The sequence below is a fragment of the Rosa chinensis genome, chromosome 2 (assembly GCF_002994745.2).
Source record: "Rosa chinensis cultivar Old Blush chromosome 2, RchiOBHm-V2, whole genome shotgun sequence".
Classification (NCBI taxonomy): Eukaryota; Viridiplantae; Streptophyta; class Magnoliopsida; order Rosales; family Rosaceae; genus Rosa; species Rosa chinensis.
Window position 1 is genome coordinate 51,165,563 of NC_037089.1, and position 22,570 is coordinate 51,188,132.

A 22,570-nucleotide genomic window follows, 5' to 3' on the forward strand; every position below is an offset into this window, starting at 1 on the left:
TATTGGCCCCCAAATATCTTTGTTGGTTGACGAAGTGAGATCTTCAATTGCAATTTTGGAGATAATAATGTCCCAAGATCGGCTTTGTCGCCAACTACCATATCATAGAACATGGTGTCTTCAGAATTAGCCACTACATGTTGGCTTTTGTATTTGACCACTTGTTGGTCTAAATTCTCCATGTCAAGAGCTTCAAAGAACTTGAACTCCTGCTTGTGATTTTTGGAACCAATAATTAAAGCGTAATCATCATCATATTCATCATATATTGTCTCCATGTTGAGATCATATTTAGAATCACCAAAATTTGATGAATTAATCTCTTCTTTAAAAATAGGCATATCAAATATTTGTTTGCCTCTATTTTCTTTCCAGGCATCATATTGAGACGCCTCTATGGACCGTATAGTATCATCATATATAAATTTCTTTTGCAAGAAATTCGAAGTTGAATAATTGTAAACAAGAGCTAACTTGTACTGGTGATACTCAAACTTACAGTTGCGAAGGACAAACTGACCACTAGAATAATTATTCTGGCCATTCTTGCAAGGTGGGTTGCAGATGTATCCTCCACATATATCAAAGCCACCGCTCGGCCTGGAAACACTGATGAAGGAATTCAAGTTGAATTGATTAATAAAGCCACATATTGGCTTTTGTAGACCACAACTTAATTGATAATTAAGTTGGCCATGATTGTGGCCATCTTCACCATGACGTCCAGTAGCATGGCCAAAGCTTAATTGATGATAGTGAGGTGGGCTATGCCTTAATTGATAATCAAGTAGGCCATGCTCTTGACCCTTTGCATGGTCATGACATTCAGTAGCAACATCACAATTAAATTGATCATACAACTGCTTCTGATTATCAGGGGGGTGAACCTGGACAGTATCATGCCCCCCATGCATCTGATCAATAGCCACGTATTTGGCTTGATCAGTGGAGAAATCAACTATTTGTTCAGAGACAACTGTATTGTCAGAAGAACAATTTTGTTGATCATCTTCTCCATGCACAGCCTCTATGTAAGGCTGTGACTCATCAGTGAGGCATTCAGGTTTATCGCCACCTGTAGGCAATTCAACCTCAGAAACAACCTCTTTGCTCGAAGATTTTTGGCTTTCCAATTCGTCTTGATGCGAACTGCCCTGAGTAGCCAAGCTAGGACCTTCTTTGCGCAAGGTCGCGCACTCCGATGAGGTATGCTCGTGTTGGGTCATGCGCTCGTCCAGTTCGTGTATGAGTTGGTCTGTCCTCGCAGTCTCCCTGTCAAAGTCAGCAACCATCTTCTTACGATGGTTCTCGATATTTTCTATGATAATCGCGCACCTTTCCTCGAAGGTCGCTCCCTCTGGAATAGGCTTTGCAACGAAAGCCTCTCTTGTCATAGTGTCGCAAATGGTGGAAACATTGGCCATTTTATCACTTTAAAAGTTCCTTTGGTAAAGATCTTTCCCTGGCATCCCAATGATGGTGAATACAGAAGACTCTAGTTTGGTCCCACTGGGCGTGCCAAAATGTTTGGCTCCAAAACCAGCTGGTATGCAAAATGTCTCTTTTGAGCGTGTGATTGGCAGGCGTGCCAGCACCGTGGGGTGCAGTCGTCGGGGTAGTCTCTTGACCTGACTTATTCTTCAAGCGCTGTGGACGAGGAGAACACCAACCTCGCCACAGGGTTCTTCTCTAGCCTTTCGAGAAATGACTTTTGCCTTACGGATAAGGACTTTGGGTGTGATATCTTCGATCACCAAATCGATACTCAACGTTATAGGTTGAGCAGAGCAATCACTGAGAAGTTCTGAGAAAGCACGGGGTTTGCTAAAGCGTATCTTTAGCTTTGCTGGGTTGCCAGGGCGTTACCCTTGCTTCGCTGGTAGTATCTGTGGCAGTAGCACTGTCAGTCGGCTCGGAGAGACTAGGACTGAGAGTACGGTCGCCGGGTTTCAACAGGGTTGAAGGTTTGCTCCGGGGAGGCTTTGTAATCGCTGGGATTGATTGATTCGAGAGAAGTCCCTTTCTGTATCGTCTTTAGCCTCTATATATAGGCTGCTGCAGATTCACTTTCCAAATAGGAATGAAATACTATATTTTAGGCCACAGTTATTAGCTTTGAATCAAATCAAAACTCTTAATAGTTTTGATATTATCGTAGGCGATGATTAATATTATCCGCCTCTGTCACCGCTAGAATATAGGCAAAGATTAATTACCTCTTAGAGTCTCAGCCGTAATCTTCCTCTTGGATGCAGTGGTAGGATATGTACGTATCTTATATTGATATATATCTTCGCGAGGACTCTCGTAGCTCGCGGCATGCAAATCAGAAAGGATATATATTATTGCAATTAAGAGGTGATGGTGTCCCTTCCATTTGACGTACATCCAACTTCATTCCCTGATTGCCATGTATGTGGGAGCCCTTGATTCCTTGCTTAATTGGTCAACTATAGGACTTAATTGCATGGACTGCCTCGAAGTAGAAAAGGACAACTTGTCTGCCATGTTTAATTGCATATACACATCATATATACATATATGATCCTCCGCACACTTCTATATATATATGGTTACAATTAATAAGGATATATGATTATGTCCTTCTATGTTGTACGTCCAACCTGTTTAATTTCTTGCATGCATATATATATATATATAGCCCACGTACTCATGCAGCTTGCATAATTGGCTTATATATATATATATATATATATATATATATCTTTTATTGTTCTTCGCGAGCAAGACTTAATTGAAATATATATGTGTAGCCTTGATTCTTGCACCATGCTTCGCTATCCTTTCGCGAATGTTTTAATTGCGAACGTATTTGCTATCCACAGTGAGGCTAGCCCACGTCCATTACGAACCTTCAATGTAGACCAATTATTTTCAATTACCAGTGGCAGCTTGCACGTCAAACCTCCTCTTTTCTTGGGCAATACTTGGTAATCAAGCCAACACATCTCCTTAATTATCAAATATTTGACAATTAATACTAAATCAATGAATATCCAGATTTGCCTCAAAATCGCTTGACCTCCAAATAGGCTTTACTTAGCCTCTAAACAATATTTTCCGAACTTGTCGCAAATATATGGCTTGGGCCATGGATGTTGGCCCGGATTTCTTCGAGTCCCCCTTGTCGGGAAAAAATGTTATTTTGGGTTCAAACAATTACTATCCAATGTATAATCAGTTTCACATTGTAACCAATGAGCACAAGCCTTAGACGATCCATTATCCATGTACCCAAAGCTCTCATTGAAATAAGTGAATCCCATAAACTCATCGATAGGCCGCTGTGAGAACCACCAGCAAAAGACATCCCAGCTACACTCGACGGCGCCACTTTGCATTCCTCCGCCAATTGAATGTTCGCTTCACATTTCGACACAGCCCATTTTGGGGCTTTTAGTCAAGGACCCAAAAAAAAAATTGAAGACGAACTTCGTATTTATCTGGATATTCTTCAGCCAACTTCGGCCTATCTTCTTCTCTTTCCTACATTTACAGTGCACAGTGCATTCTTCCTCTCTTCTTCTTCTTCTTCTTCCAGATTTGCTATTCTCTCTTTCCTTTTCAATTCCTCATTCTTTGTTGAATTTAATTATGGTTTGGAAGGAAGAGAAAGACTTGGTTAATTTGTGAGGAGAAAGACTTCGTTAATTTGTGAGTCACTGCGAAATTTCATGTTTCAAGGCTCTGTGAAATGAAGCTTCTGGTCTCCAAAGTAATTATACTCCTTGATTTTTTTTCTCTGGTCAATTTGTGGTTGATCTAATTTGGTTAATCGGTATAGTTTTATTGGGTTCTCAAATCTAATTGATAAATAAGAGTTACCCACAATTATCCTGGGTTTCAAACGACCAAGGGGTCAACCCAAACTTCACCAGTCACAAAACCATCAGCAAACACTCTCACTCTCAGGAACCACCCATCAGCTTCCCTTTGAAGCTCTTGAATCTTAAACTATAGACTCAGTGGCCTAGGTTTTGTTTAACAACATCAGATCATTGTTTCTTTGTTTTGGGAGTATGCCCATTCGTAATCCAAAAGTAAGACAAAATTGGGAGAACACAAGACCTGAACAGATCGAGGAAAGCCATCATTTATGGCAAAAAGAGTGAAATTTTCTGCGATCAAACTAGAAAAAGATGAAGAAAAAAAAAGAGAAGTGAGAAGAGAAGACTAAAAAGAGCGAGAGAAATCGAGTTCAATAATATGAACTAGAATTAATACATATGATTGTTCCGGGTGACCGGATGTTTGGACTCTTATGAGAAACAGAGTAGAGGAAGAAGGCAGCGTCCCTCCGTCTTCTGCAATTTCGTCTGTTTTTTTTTTTTTTTTTCAATTGACGGTAGAATGGAAGAAACAGCTCCTTTAGCCTTAGAGAAGGCATTTTATTATTATTTAATGGCCAAGTGTTGAGGTGGTTAATTGGTGACCTTTGGATAATTAATGGAGGAATAGGATTAAAAGTCAAGAACAATCAAGAAGCAACTACTGCCAAGGAGAGGATCCGGATCTAATAATACCAATTGGTATTTGGTGGTGAAGAAATGTCAAAATGGGAGCCACGTGAAAGACAGTTTTCACTAAAAAGAATTGGAAAATGATTTGTGGCCTCAATGAGGCCTAAGATTTATGGCCTCAATATTAGGTGTCATGCCATATCATCTACACACATCACCTATTTGTCAAATCATGCCATGTAATTATTGAGAAAAATACAATTTTAGCCTTCCAAAATCTAATGACTCCAAGTTATTTTGATTTTTTTTTCTAAAAGAAAAAATTATTTTGTCTTTTTTTTTCTTTTCATTACACTCATGCTTAGATTTAAATAACAATGTCAAGAATAGAAAAAATTTCATGTAATTCAATCAATAGATTTGCACATACATTTGATCAATAGATTTGCATAATACATGTATATGAGTTCAACCTTTGTTGCGTTTCTGTAAATTTTGAAAATATAATGTGAAAAATACATAGTTATATCATTCTATATGTTCTTATGTTCATTCTTTTCTCTTTATGTAGCTAGGGTTTAAACGTTATATTTTAGTTTATTATTTTCTGTTTGTTTATTTTCCTTATATTTAGATTGTAGATGATAATTAATGAATGCTACTAACATGAATTTTTTTTTCTTACCTCTTAATTTAGACATATGTATTTTCCAAATTCAATTTATTAATGCTATTTTTTTGGATGAAATTAATCAATAAAGTTATTACCTATTTCTTGACACCTAATTCAATATATTTATGCTATTTGGAAAGAAAAATTATAGGAAAGAATTTAAATAAATGAAGAAAAATATTGGTTAAAGAATTTGTAGACATATCTCTTAAATTAATGCATAATTAATAGCTGATTATTATTTTTTGTCACCTAATTAAATTCATTAATGTAATTTATTCACCCCTAACATCTAAAAGGAAATATAAAAGGGTAAAGTTGGTGTTGCAATAGTATGATGTGGCAAGATATATAATGTGAAATTGAAAATAAAATTAGTATTTGCTTACATGGCGTGACACCTAGGATTTGAGGCCATAAATCTTAGGCCTCATTGAGGCCCTATATCATTGCCCAAAAGAATTAACCCATGAGGAAAACGCATTCCCAATGGTTTAATGGCTATCGCACTCTATCAAAGTCATTAATCACAGTATTTATGGACTCTTCTACTCAATACAACGTCCTCACACCTCAATGCTCATCAGCAACCGTTGCCAAAGTTCATCCCAAGCTTAGAAGAACAGCCTAAACATGTCTTCTCTCCAACCAACATTCTCTTCCAAATCCAGTTCCAACTTCAATGAGCTTCAATGGGTGATTCAAATACGAAAAACCCTAGAGGAGGAGCTCGAAGATGATGGAGAAATCCCCGTCTCCATTTTCAACGTCCCCAAATCCCTCTTGGCTACTGACCCGGAATCGTACACCCCTCAACAGGTTGCGATTGGTCCTTACCATTATTGGCGTCCGGAGCTGTATGACATGGAGAGGTACAAAGTGGCTGCGGCAAAACGAACGCGAAAGCAAACCCTCAAATTCCAGCACCTTGTTGACCAATTGATGAGTTTCGAGCCGAGGATTCGTGCTTGTTACCACAAGTACTTGGAGTTTAATGGTGAGACTTTGGGGTGGATGATGGTCATTGATGCTTCGTTTCTCCTCGAAATCCTCCGAGTCTATGCGGTCCAAGACGGGAAGACTTTGATGAGAGTTTTTTCAAGGATGGCGCATTTGGTTGATCATGCAGGAAGGAAGTCAGCACATCATGCAATCCTTAGGGACTTGGTGATGCTTGAGAATCAAATCCCACTGTTTGTGTTGAGAAAAGTGTTGGAATTTCAGTTCCCAACGTTGGAATGTGCCGACAATATGCTTCTTTCCATGTTTATGGGATTGTGCAAAGAGCTCTCACCATTCAAGATGAATGATGACGACTTGCAGAAGATCCAAGTCTCGAGTTGTTGTCACTTGCTGGACTTTTTGTACCACATGGTCACCCCCAAGTTAGAAGCTGGGCCGTCGGAAATCACAGAAGCCGAGGGTGGGGAGGCCACACCAGACAAGGGAAAATCATCAGATAACTCGAATTTCGTCAAACAATTTCTTGAAGAGGTATGGAAGCTGTTTTTGAAGTTGAATAAAGGTCCAATACGTCTGCTGACAAAAACTCTAATATCTGGACCTGTAAAGGTGATATCCAAACTGCCTTGGACTATCCTCTCCAACCTTCCTGGATTTGCAATTTTGAAAAAACCTCTCGAGTCCTTAGTTTCCTCTCAAGAAAAAGAAGCAGTCAAACTCGAAGATGAAAATTCGAGCAGTGGCACTAGTAAACCGCCCTTGATAGAGGAGATCACTATTCCATCTGTCTCTGATCTGTCAAAATCCGGTGTCAAGTTCCTGCCTGCAAATAGCATTTCGAGTATCTCTTTCGATGCTAAAACTTGCTCATTTTACCTCCCCAGTACTAGATTAGATGGGAACACAGAGGTGATCCTGAGAAACTTGGTGGCCTACGAAGCATCAATTGCATCGGGGCCGTTGGTTTTTACTCGCTACACCGAGTTGATGAATGGGATCATAGACACCGAGGAGGATGCCAAGTTGCTTAGAGGGAAAGGTATCATCTTGAACCATTTGAAGAGTGATGAAGAAGTGGCAAAGCTGTTCAATGGCATGAGCAAGTCCATTAGATTGACCAAAGTGCCCTTCTTGGATAAGGCAATCGAAGATGCCAACAAGTATTACAATAGTAGATGGAAGGTGAAGACGATGAATTTTTTTAAAACTTATGTGATTGGTTGCTGGAAAGTTCTGGCTTTGCTCGCTGCCATTTTGTTCCTGCTCTTGATGACAATGCAAACATTTTGCCCAGGAAACAACTGCAGTCGCATATATCAGATCAACACCACAACCTAGTGATTTGATTAGCCGTATTAATATCGTTGTCATCTTGCTCATTGACGACCCCTCTTAATTTGTGCTATGGAATCGAAAAGCTTCTGGATTGTTTGGTTCGGTTTGCTTTCTTACTTTAGTTATTGGTTTTTTGAGGGGATTGCAATGATCAAAAGATTGTAGTGCTTATTTCTTAATTGTTCGATTCTCTCTCTCTCTCTCTCTCTCTCTCTCTCTCTCTCTCTCTCTACCCCCCGGGGTGAAGTTAGTGATTGTAATGATGAGAAAGGGCATCAAGAATTTGATTATATGCTAATATATCGTTTGGTATAGGCATGACTCATTACCTTCTGTCATCCATCTTAATTTAACTTCGATATCTTGGCTGGTTAGTGACAATTTGAACTCAACAACGTCAACATATATATATACGTGAACTTTTGGTTTCCGAGTTCAGTAATGTTATAACATGATCAGAACTTATCAATTATAAACTGAATTTGAAATTAGGTTCCGGTCTCCACTTCTTTATTAGTCAGCAAAGAGCACATTATTTGTCTTCGATCACTTACACAACTATGATATTCATATCTGAGATTAGATCACTTTTAATTTCTTTGCAAATATCCAAGAAAATAATACACAGTTGAGAAGATAATTAAAATATGGTCACCTCAGTATATTCTACCAACTGCTTAGATATAATTAAGAAGATAATTTATATATACTACAGGTTGTTCAGATGAGATTTTTCATATATATAGGCTGCTTTGGATTGTACTGAGAATTCGGTGCAAGTTGAGGATTGAAATCTCTACTCCATGCTGCCATGCTGGTACACATGTGTACCCTTGAAATGGATTTGCAATTAAAAATAGCTAACCAAACTGCAGCAATACTCTTGAGACGGAAAGCAACCATCTTGACCTGCCTATGAACCTCCATGATCTAGAAGAATCTATCCACCTCAACTTGCCATGAACAACTATCTTGACCTGCTAGCTTTCCGTCTCAAGAGTATTGTTGCAGTTTCATGGGATCAATTGCAGTGATCTGGCAGGGGCAGAGGAAGTAAGGAGAAAAGAAACCCTAGAGCGACTAACAGTGAATCCTAAAAGACCACATGTTACAACAAAACAAATCTAAATCGAACTAGGAAACCCTAAAATATTTAAAAATAGTAAATTGCAGTTTGGGGGACCCGACATGACCTTGAAAGCCCGAAACAGTCCACACATCGTGGCATAACCATAAGTTTTGTTCTTAGCGCCGTTCCCTTTGATAAAAAAAAGGTATAAAAATAAGCATTCTAACACCGAATGCCAGATTTGTAGTAAACCAATTTTTTCTTTGATTATATATATACTTTGGCTATTGCTTAATTATTGTGTAAATTTCTAGTGACAGACCATTTCTTAAAGCCTCAACCCAGAAAGTCATGATTGAATCACTCTCACTATTATAATGACCAATGTTTTAAAAAGCGCGCGTCAGGCGCGCCTTCAAGCGTAAAAGGCGTGAGGCGTGAAGAAAATTGCCTCTGTTTTGCAGATGAGGCGCAGAGGCGCAGGAGGCGGAGATGGAGGCGTTAAAGGCGGTGAAAACGCGCCTTAAGGCGTCCTGAGCGTACGCCTGAGGAATTTTTTTTTTTTTCTACACACCAAAACGACGTCGTTTTGGTGTTGAGAGGGTTTTGATTCATTTAGGTCGTGTATTATACCCGACCCAAGCCCCAAATCACTCAAACAGCCTCCTCCCCAACTCTTCACTCTCAAGAGCAGCCAATCCCAATCCCTTACTTGAAAAGTTGATAAAATCATGAAGAGCCCATAAGTTTTTTCAAGAATTTGGAGCTGAAGGAGGCTATTTGCAGAATTTGAGCAAGAAATAAGTTCGATTTGAAGAGAGTTGGAGAGTTGTAGACTTGTAGTTCGATTTGAATTTTGAAGAAAAGGAGTTTAAGGTATGATCTTGCTTTTCTCTCAACTTTCCTTGCTTTCTTTGGATGGTTTTGTGTTTCGTTGTTATTGGAATTTGGATACCTTGTAATTGTTTGCTGCTGTTCCCCATCTCTATTTAATTGGATAAATGTTAGCAAGTTACAGATGACGAGTGTGGTTTTATAGTTTTTGTGGAATTGTGTTTATGGTAATCATCGAGGGAAAGCAGAACGAAGGAGTGGTGTTTCACCTATATGCATCTTCAAAAATTGATTGATCATAATTCTATCATGCACACTTGCACAGACGTAGAAAACGAAGAGCTTTGCAGAATCTAATTTGCTGTCATGTAGAGGATGTAATACTTGGTGAATTAGTGCATATTCTCGGTTGGTCAGGTGTAAGAGAAACTCAGACATTTGGGGTTATGTACCATGGTGGTATGGTGATTGTAGTGTCAACGTCTGGGTATTAGTAGTGACAAAAGCAGACTAATTTGATCAGCGTGCATCTGTGATGGTTCGGTTGTCATTGTAGTACCATAATGAAATCACTGTCTGTTAATTTAAGTTACCTCATTTTACCAATAGACTATTGAAACACTTATGGCCAAAGTTGCTGGCTTTACTTCTAGCACCGTGCTCTGTTTCACTATTGTTCTTGTTCTTTGGTTTTTCAACTTTATATCTTTGGATTTATTATAGGTTTGGTGATTTTGTTGAATCATATGGTTTTAGTACTTGCTTATTATGAATGAATGACAATTTATAATGTTTTTTTGGTTACAATACATGTTCTATATATAGGACTAGTTCTATACGTAAATACAGCAAATTTATACGTAAGGCTTACGCCTTACGCCTCAAGGCAAACGCCTTGCTGAGGCTCTCCCGGCTACGCCTCGACTACGCCTCAGCCTTTTAAAACATTGATAATGACAGTACAGAGTCATAAGATAATGGTTTCCCGAACAAAAATGGCATCTGAGCTCTTTAGAGTTTCTACATTTTTATATACAGTATACACCAACATGCACCAGCACTTTTTTTTTTTGGATGAACACCAACTCACCAAGCGCTTACTGTTTTATAACGTAATTTGTTTTCTCCCTCTTCATCGCTTTCCTCCTAAAATCTCCGGATCCATCTCTTCTCTTTCCCTCGAAACCCTCGGCCAAACTCAACGGTACTATACTACTATTCTACCGCCAGGACCCACCTCGATTCTCATAATTGGAAACTTCACATGGCTCTTCAAACTGACCTCCAGAATCAAACCCATCCTTCTTGACCTCCACGCCAATTACGGCCCCATCGACTCTCTCCCCATCTCCTTCAGTTCTCACCCCGCCATTTTCATCGACGACCACTCACAGTCTCACTCGCCCACCAAGTCTTGGTCCAAAACGGCGCAGTCTGTTCGGACCGCCCTCCACCCCAGCCCATCACCAAGCGCATCATTAGCGACAAGCCGACAATCGTGTCATCTTCAGCAGCGGCTACGGCCCAACATGGCGCCTCCGCCGCCGGAACCTTATCTCCGAGGTTCTAAACCCTTCTTGGCTCAGGTCCTACGCTTCTTCCCGCAAATGGGCTCTTTGGACATCCTCACCAACCGTCTCGATCAGACGATCAGTCCGTATCGTCCAACGGACCAGTCGTCGAAGTTTTAGACCATTTTCGATTCTCCATAACTTCTTTGTTCGTGGATATAGTGTTTGGTGAGAAGGTGGAGGATGAGGCGAAGATGAAAGAAATTGCTGATGTGCAGCTTAGCTTTGGTCAGAGGTTTCCAGACCCTAAACTTGGGACCGAGATGGTTGAACAAGATTTTGTTCCGTAAGGGTTGGAATCAGTTCAACGAAATTCGACAGCAACAAAAGCTCCTCCTGCTTCCTTTCATACGGGCACGAAAGAAGGTGATGGTAAAAAATAGGGATGAAATTACTCGTCTTTTTTACGAATATGATACATGAAATTGAACACTAGCACTTGAAGCATCTCCAAAAGTTTTTTCAAAATTTTTTTATAAAGACTCAAAATTTAACTTTTTTTGTTTAATCACTTTTTATAATTATTTGTTAATCGAATCATTGTCATTTTTAATTATTACAAACGCATTACTACCTGGATATCTTAGATTTGATTGATTTTTCGTTAATGATCATTAAAAGATGCTTAAACAATATTTTCAATTTTGAATATAGAGTTGAAGAGCTTTTTTAATTTTTTTTAATTTTGTAATTTTTTTTTATCATAAGTAGGGTGCATTCTCCTTTGAATAATCACTATAGGATGAGAGATTACGAATACACTCTTATTTCATCTCCAACAACTTTCATATAAGTTGTTTTTTGGAAAACAAAATGCACTATTTTGCTCTAATAGAACAGAAAAAAAAAAAGGGTTTTTGTCCATTTACACCATTTTTAGAGATTTTTTTCCCACTTACCCCACTAAGTTTTTTTAATTCCCTCTTACCCAAAACACTCTAAGGAGGTCTTCCCTAATACCCCATTAAGATTTTTTTTTTGTTTTTATTATTTTTCTAATACCATTTTACCCTCACCTTTGTTACATAGAGAGAGAGAGAGAGAGAGAGAATGGAAGAGAGAGAAACCATAAGAGACTTCGCCGGATTCCGGTCACCGGCGCCGGAATCCGGTGAGCGGTCGCCGGAATCCGGCCAATTTTCGCCGGATTCCGGTCACCGGCTACCACCCTCCGGAAAGTTTTTTTGCCCCCAATAGACAACTATCAGCCATGTATTGCCCCCTAATAGACATCTATTGCCCCCCAATAAAGGGGCAATAGACGTCTATCAACCATGTATTGCCCCCCAATAGACGTCTATTAACCATGTATTGCCTTCCCAATAGACGACTATCAGCCATGTATTGCCCCCCAATAGACGTCTATTGGGGGGCAATAGACATCTATTAGGGGGCAATAGACACCTCAATAGACGTCTATCTGCCATGTATTGCCCCCCAATAGACGACTAGCAGCCATGTATTGCCCCCCAATAGATGATTATTAGCCATGTATTGGCCCCCAATAGACGTCGCAATAGACGTCTATTGCCCCCCAATAGACGTCTATTGCCTCCCAATAGACATTCAAAACTTTTTTTTTCCCTCTTTTTCTGTCCCATTACTTAAAAAAAAAAAATGATCGGCCACCCAGAAAATGATCTGGGCACCCACCTATCTCTCTCACCTTCAACTGTAGCAACAGTCTGCAGGTTTGCTACTAAAGGGATTGCAGCACCTTCACCTGCTCGAACCACTGGCCTGAACACCCGTTCTGATGAGACTGCAAGCGTAGTCGCCGACTTCAACGCCGGAGCCCAACACCGAAACAGTCGCTGATCTCTGGCCTGAGGTGGTGGTGATGCTGCTCGTCGATCGAAACGCCGCAGTCGGCTTTGCGGCCACTGGGATCGGACTACACAGGCTACGAAAAGGTTGAAACCAGCTCCAATGTGGCCGGATCGGACTGCACCGGTTGCGAAACCCACTCTAATGTCGCCAGCCTAATCCTTCACCAGAGAGGGGGTAACGATATCAGGAAGACCGAGGTCGGAGATGCAGTTGTTGACGACGACTGCAGTTGAGGTCAACGGCGGTGAGAGAGAGAGAGTTGGTGACGACGCCATGGTGGCCGGCCCGACTCTGGTAGGAGGTGGAGTTGGCGTCGGGGCTTTGCAGGCCGGGGAAGGCGGGGGAAGAGAGAGAAAGAGAGAGAGAGAGAGAGAGAGAGAGAGAGAGAGAGAGAGAGAGAGAGAGAGAGAACACAAATCGGAGACTGAGAGAGAGAGAGAAAGAGAGAGAGTAGACAGAATGGCAGTGGGTAATTTTTTAATTAGTTTGAGGGCAAAATGGTCATTTGAGCTTAAATTGTGTATCTGGGAACAAAAATCTGTTGCTGGGGTAAGTGGGGTAATTTTTACTTATTTTGGTGCTTTGGGTCAAGGACCCAAAAAAAAAGTATAACAGACTCCCTAAAAATTATAGACAACTATATTTTTGGAAGTTTTTACCTCTTATATACTTCAGTTATTAATTTTTTTTTAAATTATATTCTCTAAACTATAATAAGAAATACCGTATTTAGCTATAGATAATAAGAAGTATGGTTAAAACTTTAAAAACATAAAACAGATTGTTGGTATGACAACTCTTACGAGTTGGTGCAGGTTTAAATACATAAGATTAGTGGAGGCTCCTGTTATTATTTGGGATGCTCTCCCGTTGTTTATTATAATATGAGGTTAAGGTTTTATGTTCCCCCAATTGTATTCAACATTTTCATTAATTAAGACTTGAATTACCAATGGCTATGAAATGGTATCCTTAAATTTTTGTATATAATTTCTTTACTTCAACGGTATATCTTATATATTCTACGTTTTTCATATTGTGTTTTTCATTCATGTCAAATTTTTATAGAAAATTTATCAATAGAAGTTATGATTTGAAGCGCATACTAGTGATAATAAGAATAATATGCATGCAATTAAGGACTTCAGTCGGATAGCAAGTTTTAATTTGTTACATGAATGTATAACTAGCTACACGACCCAAAGGCATCCTATGAGGACCTATTTAACTCAAAGTCCTTTCTTTCTATACAGGGTGAAACAAGAAAGAGCAGATAAGAACAGCGATGAGTTCATGATAGCATATGTGATACATTAATGGATTTAGAAGACCCCCGCGAGAAGAGAGCCTTCAATGAAGAAGAACTAATGCATCAATGCTCGGAGATTTCGAACTCCGGAATGGACACCATGTCGATAACAATGCAGTGGACGATGGCGAATGTAGTGAAATACCCACGTCTTCAGAAGAGGCTTGTTGAAGATATTAAAAACGTTGTGGGGATTGAAAAAATAGAGCTGAAAGATGAGAATCTTCAGAAGATGCACTACCTAAAAGCGGTGGTGATGGAGGCTCTAAGGCTTCACCCACCAGGCCACTATGTGGTGCCTTATTAACTAGACATGAGCATTGTCTAGTTAAGCTGATATTTTTGAGAAGTTTAGAGTTCAAATAAATACTAATACGTTGTATATATAAACTTGTAATCGAAAATAGTTTTATATATATTGAAATGTGTTTGAATTTGAATTTCAAATGGTGTGGTTATCAATATCAATTCAATCTGACAAGGATAAGGAAGTTATGCAGCAGTTCCTTAATGGATGGAACTACATAACTGTTTTGTCTGATGTAAAGGGAAAAAAACAACGCCTGCATTGATCCCTGTTAGAGCACCACACCTCAATCAATTGTCCCATTAACAATCTGAGATCAAGGGTGAATCTAGGAGAAGAACAATGGATGGAGGCAATCAACTTTGTCAGTTTCCCATACCCCTTTCAATCTGCTGGATTTAAACTCACATTGTTTCACTGCAATATATATGGATCTAGTTAGTATTATTTCTATAATCCATTTATCTTTGATTTCAATTTATATTGCTTGCTGCAATATATATATATATATATATATATATATATATGTACTTATTGTTTCATAGGATTGCAATATCTCACGCATCCTAACTTAGGATCATAGCAACATATCAATCCTATATTTGTCATAGTTGATCTTTTGTTCATGTTAATTTGCAGACATTAGGATAGACATAGGGTTACAATCCTAAATTAGGATGAGACTACAATCGCAATCCTAATATGCAATCTGCAGTATATGTGTTTGCATGTGCTTATTCTGAGATAGTTTATAGTACTCATTTGTGTAAATTCTAACAGTGCCACACACGGTTACAGAGGACATTGTTCTGGATGGACGTTATACGCTGCCAAAGAACTGTACTGTGAATTTTATGGTGGCCGAAATTGGTCGAGACTCGAGTTTGTGGGACGAGCCCATGGAGTTTAAACCTGAAAGGTTTATGAAAGATGGAGGTAACGTACAATGTGATATAACAGGGAGCAAGGAGATTATGATGATACCGTTTGGGGCGGGTAGGAGAATTTGTCCGGGATTGGGTTTGTCAATGCTTCTTTTGGAGTATTTGGTGGCAAATCTGGTGTGGAAGTACGAGTGGGAAGCTGTGGATGGAGTTGGTGTTGATTTGACTGAGAGGCAAGAGGCCACCTGGGTAATGAAGAATCCACTACAGGCTCATATATCTCCAAGGTTGAACAAATGAGAAGGAACTATCAGTTGATTCTCTATTCAATGATTTCACGACTACTACTTTACTCATTTGATATCAATTTTCGATTTGACAAGACCAGCATATATTTATCAACGCCAACATCTCTATAATATCCTTGGACACTACCAACCTCTTCAAATGATATTCTTTACTTTAGTTTTCAGTTTTTATTTTTTATTTTTCTAAACGTAGAGAGAATTATATTCGCTAGACTTGAGATTATTCATTCAAGTACACTAATTTCTTCCCCCTCAAGCACAGAAATAATATTAAATTCACAACTAGTACGTTAGAGTAGAGAAGAATTTCTATTCACAAAAAAAGTTGGGATATCTAATGACACCAAGACGAGTCCCTGGTAAGATTGCTGCAAGATGGCATGGTGTTGTCGCTGCATTATTCTTTTGCTGCTATGGTTTTGGCTAGGGCTGGACTCGGGTCGATTTTGCAATGTCAAGGACTGAACCCGGAACCGAAACCGAGAACTGATTTTCGGTTCGGGTTTGATGTTTTTTGTATGAAGAACCGATGCAGAACCAAACCGACCATTCTCGGGTCGGTTCCTCGGTTTTTCGGTTCCATTCCAGATCGGTTCCATTCTCGGTTTTTCGGTTCCAAACTCAGAGTTCGGTTCCTCGGTTTTTCGGTTCGATTCCAGATCGGTTCTATTCTCGGTTTTTCGGTTCCAAACTCGGATCGGTTCCAAGTTCGGTTCCTCGGTTTTTCCATATAGAAACACTGCTTTTCAGCTGTTTCTACTTTCTAGTTTTCACTTTTCCTGATTTCCATACATACATTCAAATGATTCAATATATCACAATTTATTCACTCATTCAAACTCAAAACAGTAACTGCAATATACATATTAAACAATCAACATCAACATAGCAAATTAACAAATTCCTGCAAACTCCCAAACTGTCAAAGCATGAAAGTGATGAAAGCATTAAACTATCCAACAATCAAAAGTTCAAAACTCTCAAACTATCAAACACAAACACTCAAGCACTTTCTAGCAATACAACTACAAACTCAAAGTCTGCAATAATACACATTTCCAGCAATACAAACTCAAAGTTTCACATGCATAAACTGCAAACTCAAAGTCTCACATGCAGCAAATAAAACTAAACAATAAAGTGAATAAATTTAGTCCAATTTAAACAATGCAGCTGCAGCTGCATCAATTTGCAGCAAACTAAAATACTGAAAACTAAATCAATTTGCAGCAAATAAATCAATTTGCAGCAAACTAAATTGCAGCTGCATCATTTTTTCTGCCTTTTCTTCTTGGTTGTAGGGGCTGAAGCTGAAGCAATCTGTACCTACAAATTCTGCGACTCAGATCCACGAAAGTAGGTCAAGATTTCCTGCCAATCCGGATAAACATGACCAAATTAGCTAAATTGTAAACATCAGAAAAGACCCACAAATTACTTCATTTTTCTCCTTTCAGTTTCGTTTCCATCACTCCTGAATGCCGAATCTTCTTTTAATTGATCTCAACACCTATAAAGGTTGCAGTAGCAAAAAGGGAATTTATGTAAGCATTTCATGCTAGAATGCTAGATACCAAATATATGTATGGTCCAGTAGGAAAGTCTGGCAGTATATACTTATATATTTATTCTTTTATGACATAAACTAGATCCTAGGCTAAAATCTGGAGATCCGATGCCTTGGAATTAGAGAACTGAAATCTAAATCGCTAGGACATATAATGTACAGAGTTGTCTCTGTCCTAGCCCTATGGCATGTACTAAAAATCGATAGCTGTGTGTTCCACAAGGTTGGCAAACAATTTTTTTATAGTAATGAGGACCAGTTCTGGACCAGCAATCATTTCCCGGTCACTCCCCCTTTAGTCAACTAAATGCCGACAAAGGCGAGAATTAAATGGATTTCTAAGTACATGTAATCAATTGATCAATAACATATTGTCGCAAAAATACACAGACATTGATCCTTACTGAAATTCATCTTTGGGAGGATATATGATCAATAATGTGATCGGTAAATAAGAAACATGAGTCTCAGAGACTCATATATGAATGCTAGCTAGGCGGATCTCAATTTTGTTAATCAATGAGCAGAACTAATAAAGATAACTTATGTTCATCAACCAGAGGGACAACTAATTTACCTGTAAGTAGTCGTGAGGTGGTGAAGGAGGATCAGCATCTCGAGCCTGGCCAGCTCATTGTCTGGACAGGAATGCACGCCATTCCCAAAGGGCATGTAAGTGTTGGGTCGAGGTGGAACCTGCACAATCACACATACATCACAAAATACCCAAAACCAAGAATCATTCTAGTTAGTAAAACCAAGCAAGGAAGTAGTCTATTACTACCCTACAAGACTAGGTCACGTGACCTGCGATACTCAGAAAGATATTCACCGAGTACCAGATCACCTATATATACATATAGTGGAAGATTCACCAAGGAATGAAAAGGACATGACCGAGATAATGATCCAATCATTGAAATAACCTTATATTAATTTCTGGCTAAAACGAGATAGAGTATTAACAGTACTGGATCTGATATAATGATATATGCAGGACCCACTTGTTGATGAATCACATGTAAACACTAAACAAGGAAGGGGATATTCTTCATTATCGTGAGGATTTTCTCTGGCTAAGGTTGATTTTGGGTACCTCAAATCTTGAAGGGTCAAACTTTTCAGGCTGAGGGAAGAAATCTGCACAGTGATGAATGCTTCTGAAAAGAGGACCGGACGCGACGAGGACCGGACGAATGGACGAGCAACATAAGCGACGAGGACCGGAAGACTGGACGAGCAACAGACGAGACGAGGGAGGACCAGACGACGACTGGACGAGACGAGGGAGGCAGGGAGCGCCGTTTGTGTTTCGAGAGACTGAGAGAGTGAGAGTTTGAGGCCTTTGAGCCTTTGAGGGAACTCGGGAAGAGTTGAAGAGATAGGGTTTTGATCGAACGGTTACGATATTATGAGATGAAATGGAAGGCTCTGATTGCATTTGGAAGGCCCGATCACATGAGAAAGGGTCTATTTTACAGAAATAAGCTCACCACTAATGTCCACTTATACACTGACATATGTAATTCGGTTCCAAGGATGTTTTAAAAACAAGAACCGGAACCGAACCGAGACTATGTCTCTAGGAACCGAACCGAAAAAAAATTGTATACCTATGTCGTAGAATCGAACCGAACCGAGACTTTCGGTGCGGTTCGGTGCGGTTCGGTGCGGTTCCTTCGGTTTTACGGTTCTAAATCCCAGCCCTAGTTTTGGCTTGACGAGGGCCATTGCTCGGTTTTTCATTTTGGGTGTTGATTTAGTGCTTGAATGCAACTTACGCGCAATAAGGGCACGGTCATCAAAGAAATGAGAAATATTTGGACCCGAAATTAACGTACCACGGGGATTGAAAAGCTAACTCAAATCCTTAGTTATGCCGATTACCAAGTCACTAACAATTTAACAAATAAAACCTAAAAAAAATAGCACCAAGCTATTTACATGCCTGGCTCGGAACAAACAAGCCTAAAATGGGTCAAGAGAACCACAAATGAATGCAGAAACTCACAACCAAGTGGTATTGACAATGAAAGAAATTTGATTTTGATTGCGAAAATAAAATTGACAATTGAAAATTAAAATTGCAACTAAAAATAAAGATAATATAAACTAATCAAGAAATGGAAATTAGGTATCCTCCTAACCAAATTCAATGCACAAATATGTTCCGACAATGGTCATTCAATTCATATTGGCATCAAGAACCGTACCCAAGGCTTTTCAAGGCTCATGGGTCATTAGATTCCTTAAAGGGTATTCCTACTCCGGATCAAGGGTTGTAGAAACTCAATTAGGACAATCTAGAGCCTTGTTAGGGCCTCTAGTTGCACCAAAAGGCGAAGAGTAGTCCTAGAATCAAGGCTCCCAAGCTAGCCAATACGGCAATCAAAATTGGTATTGTAACTAACCATGTTCCAAACAAGTGTCCTAGTCATAAATTAGAGAAGTGATTAGGTCCCCTAATTTGTTCTAGAAATGCTCATCCACACATTCAAGAGTTAATCAAGCTCCTAAGCATGCATCTAAGCCAAATATTATGGAATAGAACATATGCCAAACACGAAATTGAAAACCATTCAATCAAAACATATCTATTACATTAAATCCATGCTAGGGCTCAAACCCTAGCTTCCTAAATAGACTACTCACAACCCATCCACAAATCAACAACAATATACATCAATTAAAGAGGGAAATGTGAAGAGGAGTGAGAAGTAACAAGAACAAGTCACAAATTGCTATGAAGCAATTATGACAAGCCTTGATTTATGTCTTCCCACTTTACCCAATCTCAAGTCTTGATGTAGATGAGATCCCTTAAAACTCCTTGAAATCTCTTTTAGAAATTGATGAGGATTTGATGATAGAGGAGTAGTGAGTAAAAGAAAATAGAAAATAGAAATGGGTGTGGGTGGTTTCGGTGAAGGGTGAGAGAGAGAGTAATGGAGTGGGTTTTGGTGCGGCGCTGTAGCTTCTGTGTGTGAGAGTAGGGTTTGATCGATGGGAGAAGAATCAATATATATGCTGGTCTCCAGGCTACCGTTGACAAGAGAGAGAGAATCGCACTAGGTGGCTTTCCTTGTCTCAAGAAAATGGAGATAAGAAGAGGTACGTGGCACTACATGAAAGGAAGATCATGCTTCGAAATTGGTCAGCAAGGCATAATTAAGCAAATGACCAATTGCTTAATTGATAGGTTAACACGTGTGCAGCATTCCAAGCCTTCTTTCTTTCTTTTTCTATAATTTTTTCTTCTGTTCCACCTGCCTTACACGTACACGTGATGGGCAAAGCTGCACATACAATTGTTTAATAAATCAAAGTGCAATTGCTTAATTAACCATTCTATTAGATAAGCAATTAATCATTTGATTAATTAAATTTTCTTTTCTTCCTTCTTCTTCTTCTTTTTTCTTTCTTCTTTCTTCTCAATGCACTTCCGCAAATACTACCAGAGGTAATTGGATTCCGCTCCATTGATGGCGTTGACCACAGTTGACCCGCATTGACAATTTCGTCCTTTTATCGGAAACTCCATTTTGCTCAATTTTCGAGTCATTTTCTTTCGATTTCCGCAACTCCGCTTATTTTCTACAAGTAGATAAAAATGGATTAATTACATTATAATTGACTTGAGGACTAACTAATTTATCGTGTTTTAGATACAATTACATGCATAAAAATGCGTGTAATCACACCCTCACACTTGAACTTTGTTTGTCCTCAAGCAAACTAAATGAAATATAATCCGAAAATCTAATAACTCACAAACATGAAGATAGTGTAGTATTAGCCTTTCCAACCATAACCCTCGGAGAACTAATTATGTAGATGACCATGACGTCGATGTAAGCACAACATAAGATTTTTTAATTTGTAAGGCAATTAAGATGTACATGTGAGAAATACTCAAGTATATGCATGTGATATCAATTTGTCAAGTCAATCCACCATAATCAAATAGGCATATAGAAGACCCAACATAACCCACTAAACTCACATAGGTTCACTAAATATCACCACTCAAGTGTTTAGGGGCTATATGAGTTTCACTCAAAAACAATTTCACAATACACGTCGCCATATGCTTGCTCTTTGATCTCATCTCCGTTGGATAGCCTACAACATTCAAGATCAAGAGGTCTTTTATTTGGTTATAATGGGGCTAAAGGCAAGTGGCTAATAGAAATGAAGGATAGAGAAAGACAAAGTCCATGTAAGCAGGTGAAGCAACTTTCTCTTGTAGAGATTTAAGACTTTTGCTTTCGAATGCTAACTCACTCATTCTAATCCCAATATACAACTCACGCTAAACTATGTACGATACTTTACTTTCTTTCTATTTTTGGATTTTCTTCTTTTTTACTTTCTCTTTCTTTTTTTTTCTTTTTTTTTTTCATTTTCTTTTCAAACAACTCTTTTTTGTTTTTTATTATTGGAAACTTTCTTTTCTAAACAAAATCACTCACCCCCACACTTATTTTTTTGTAACCTCACACTTTTGACTTTTTCTTTCTTTTTTTGAAGCACTCAAACATAAAGTCATTCTCTCGAATCGCTTCACCAACTACCATGGAAGGGTAGGATAAAAATGTATAGGCTTGGTAGGAATTTGTGGTGCAAATGAACAGAAATGCTAAGTATATAAATAGGCTTAAATTGGCAATCTAGTGGTAAATATTTTTGGCCATATGCTTCTTTGGCCCTGGTGGTAAATAGTCCTAATGCCTCCTTCCTTTCCATCATGTCGCAAGCTAACAAGTAGTCTCAAGAGGTCTCAAGCAAGTTCTAGCTATACAATGTCATGAAATTGTACACACATGAAAAAATAAGTGTGTACATACATGTACATTTGCAAGCATAATTAGCTATAATGGGCCACGCTCATTGTACCGCTAAAGGTACTAATTCCAACCAAAGGAATGACATACGGGTACACCGCCAGGTGAGCTACAACCTCAGCATCGGATCACCCCCAGATCACCGCCGACGCGCCGCCACGCGTCGTGCCAAAATGGCATCAGTAGCTCCCAGAGCTGGGAATTGAAACATTCCAGTCCCACATCGAAAACAAAGAGAAGAACCTCCTCTTCCTCACCTATAAAAGGTTCTCTCCTCTCTCCTCATTAATCACGCATTCAATACTTACTTACTGTTACTTTGTCAACATAAATACATTGACTAACTTAGGCATTGGAGAGTTGAAGACCGCTCAGCCCGGTCTCCCTCTGACGCCCTTTGTATTTTACTTGACAGGTAGCGGAAGCTTTGAGAACACCACAAGTATCGATCCGCCCACCGGATCGGCGTTAACAAAGGTTCAGCTACCGCTGAACTTTCAAACGTTAACATTGGCGCCGTCTGTGGGAAATCTTGAACAAAAGGTCATCCCACCACAATCACCATGACTAACGGTAGCGGGGGAAACGCTGAAGA

At 39.2% G+C, this 22,570-nt stretch overlaps 1 protein-coding gene across 1 annotated transcript; it reads left to right on the forward strand.

The window, feature by feature from the left end:
- The first annotated feature begins 5,615 nt into the window (after positions 1 to 5,615).
- Positions 5,616 to 7,639, forward strand: LOC112188640 (putative UPF0481 protein At3g02645). Its single transcript, XM_024327797.2, has one exon. The coding sequence runs from the start codon at positions 5,788 to 5,790 to the stop codon at positions 7,453 to 7,455; it is 1,668 nt and encodes a 555-aa protein (XP_024183565.1). The 5' UTR covers positions 5,616 to 5,787; the 3' UTR covers positions 7,456 to 7,639.
- The last annotated feature ends 14,931 nt before the right edge of the window (positions 7,640 to 22,570 follow it).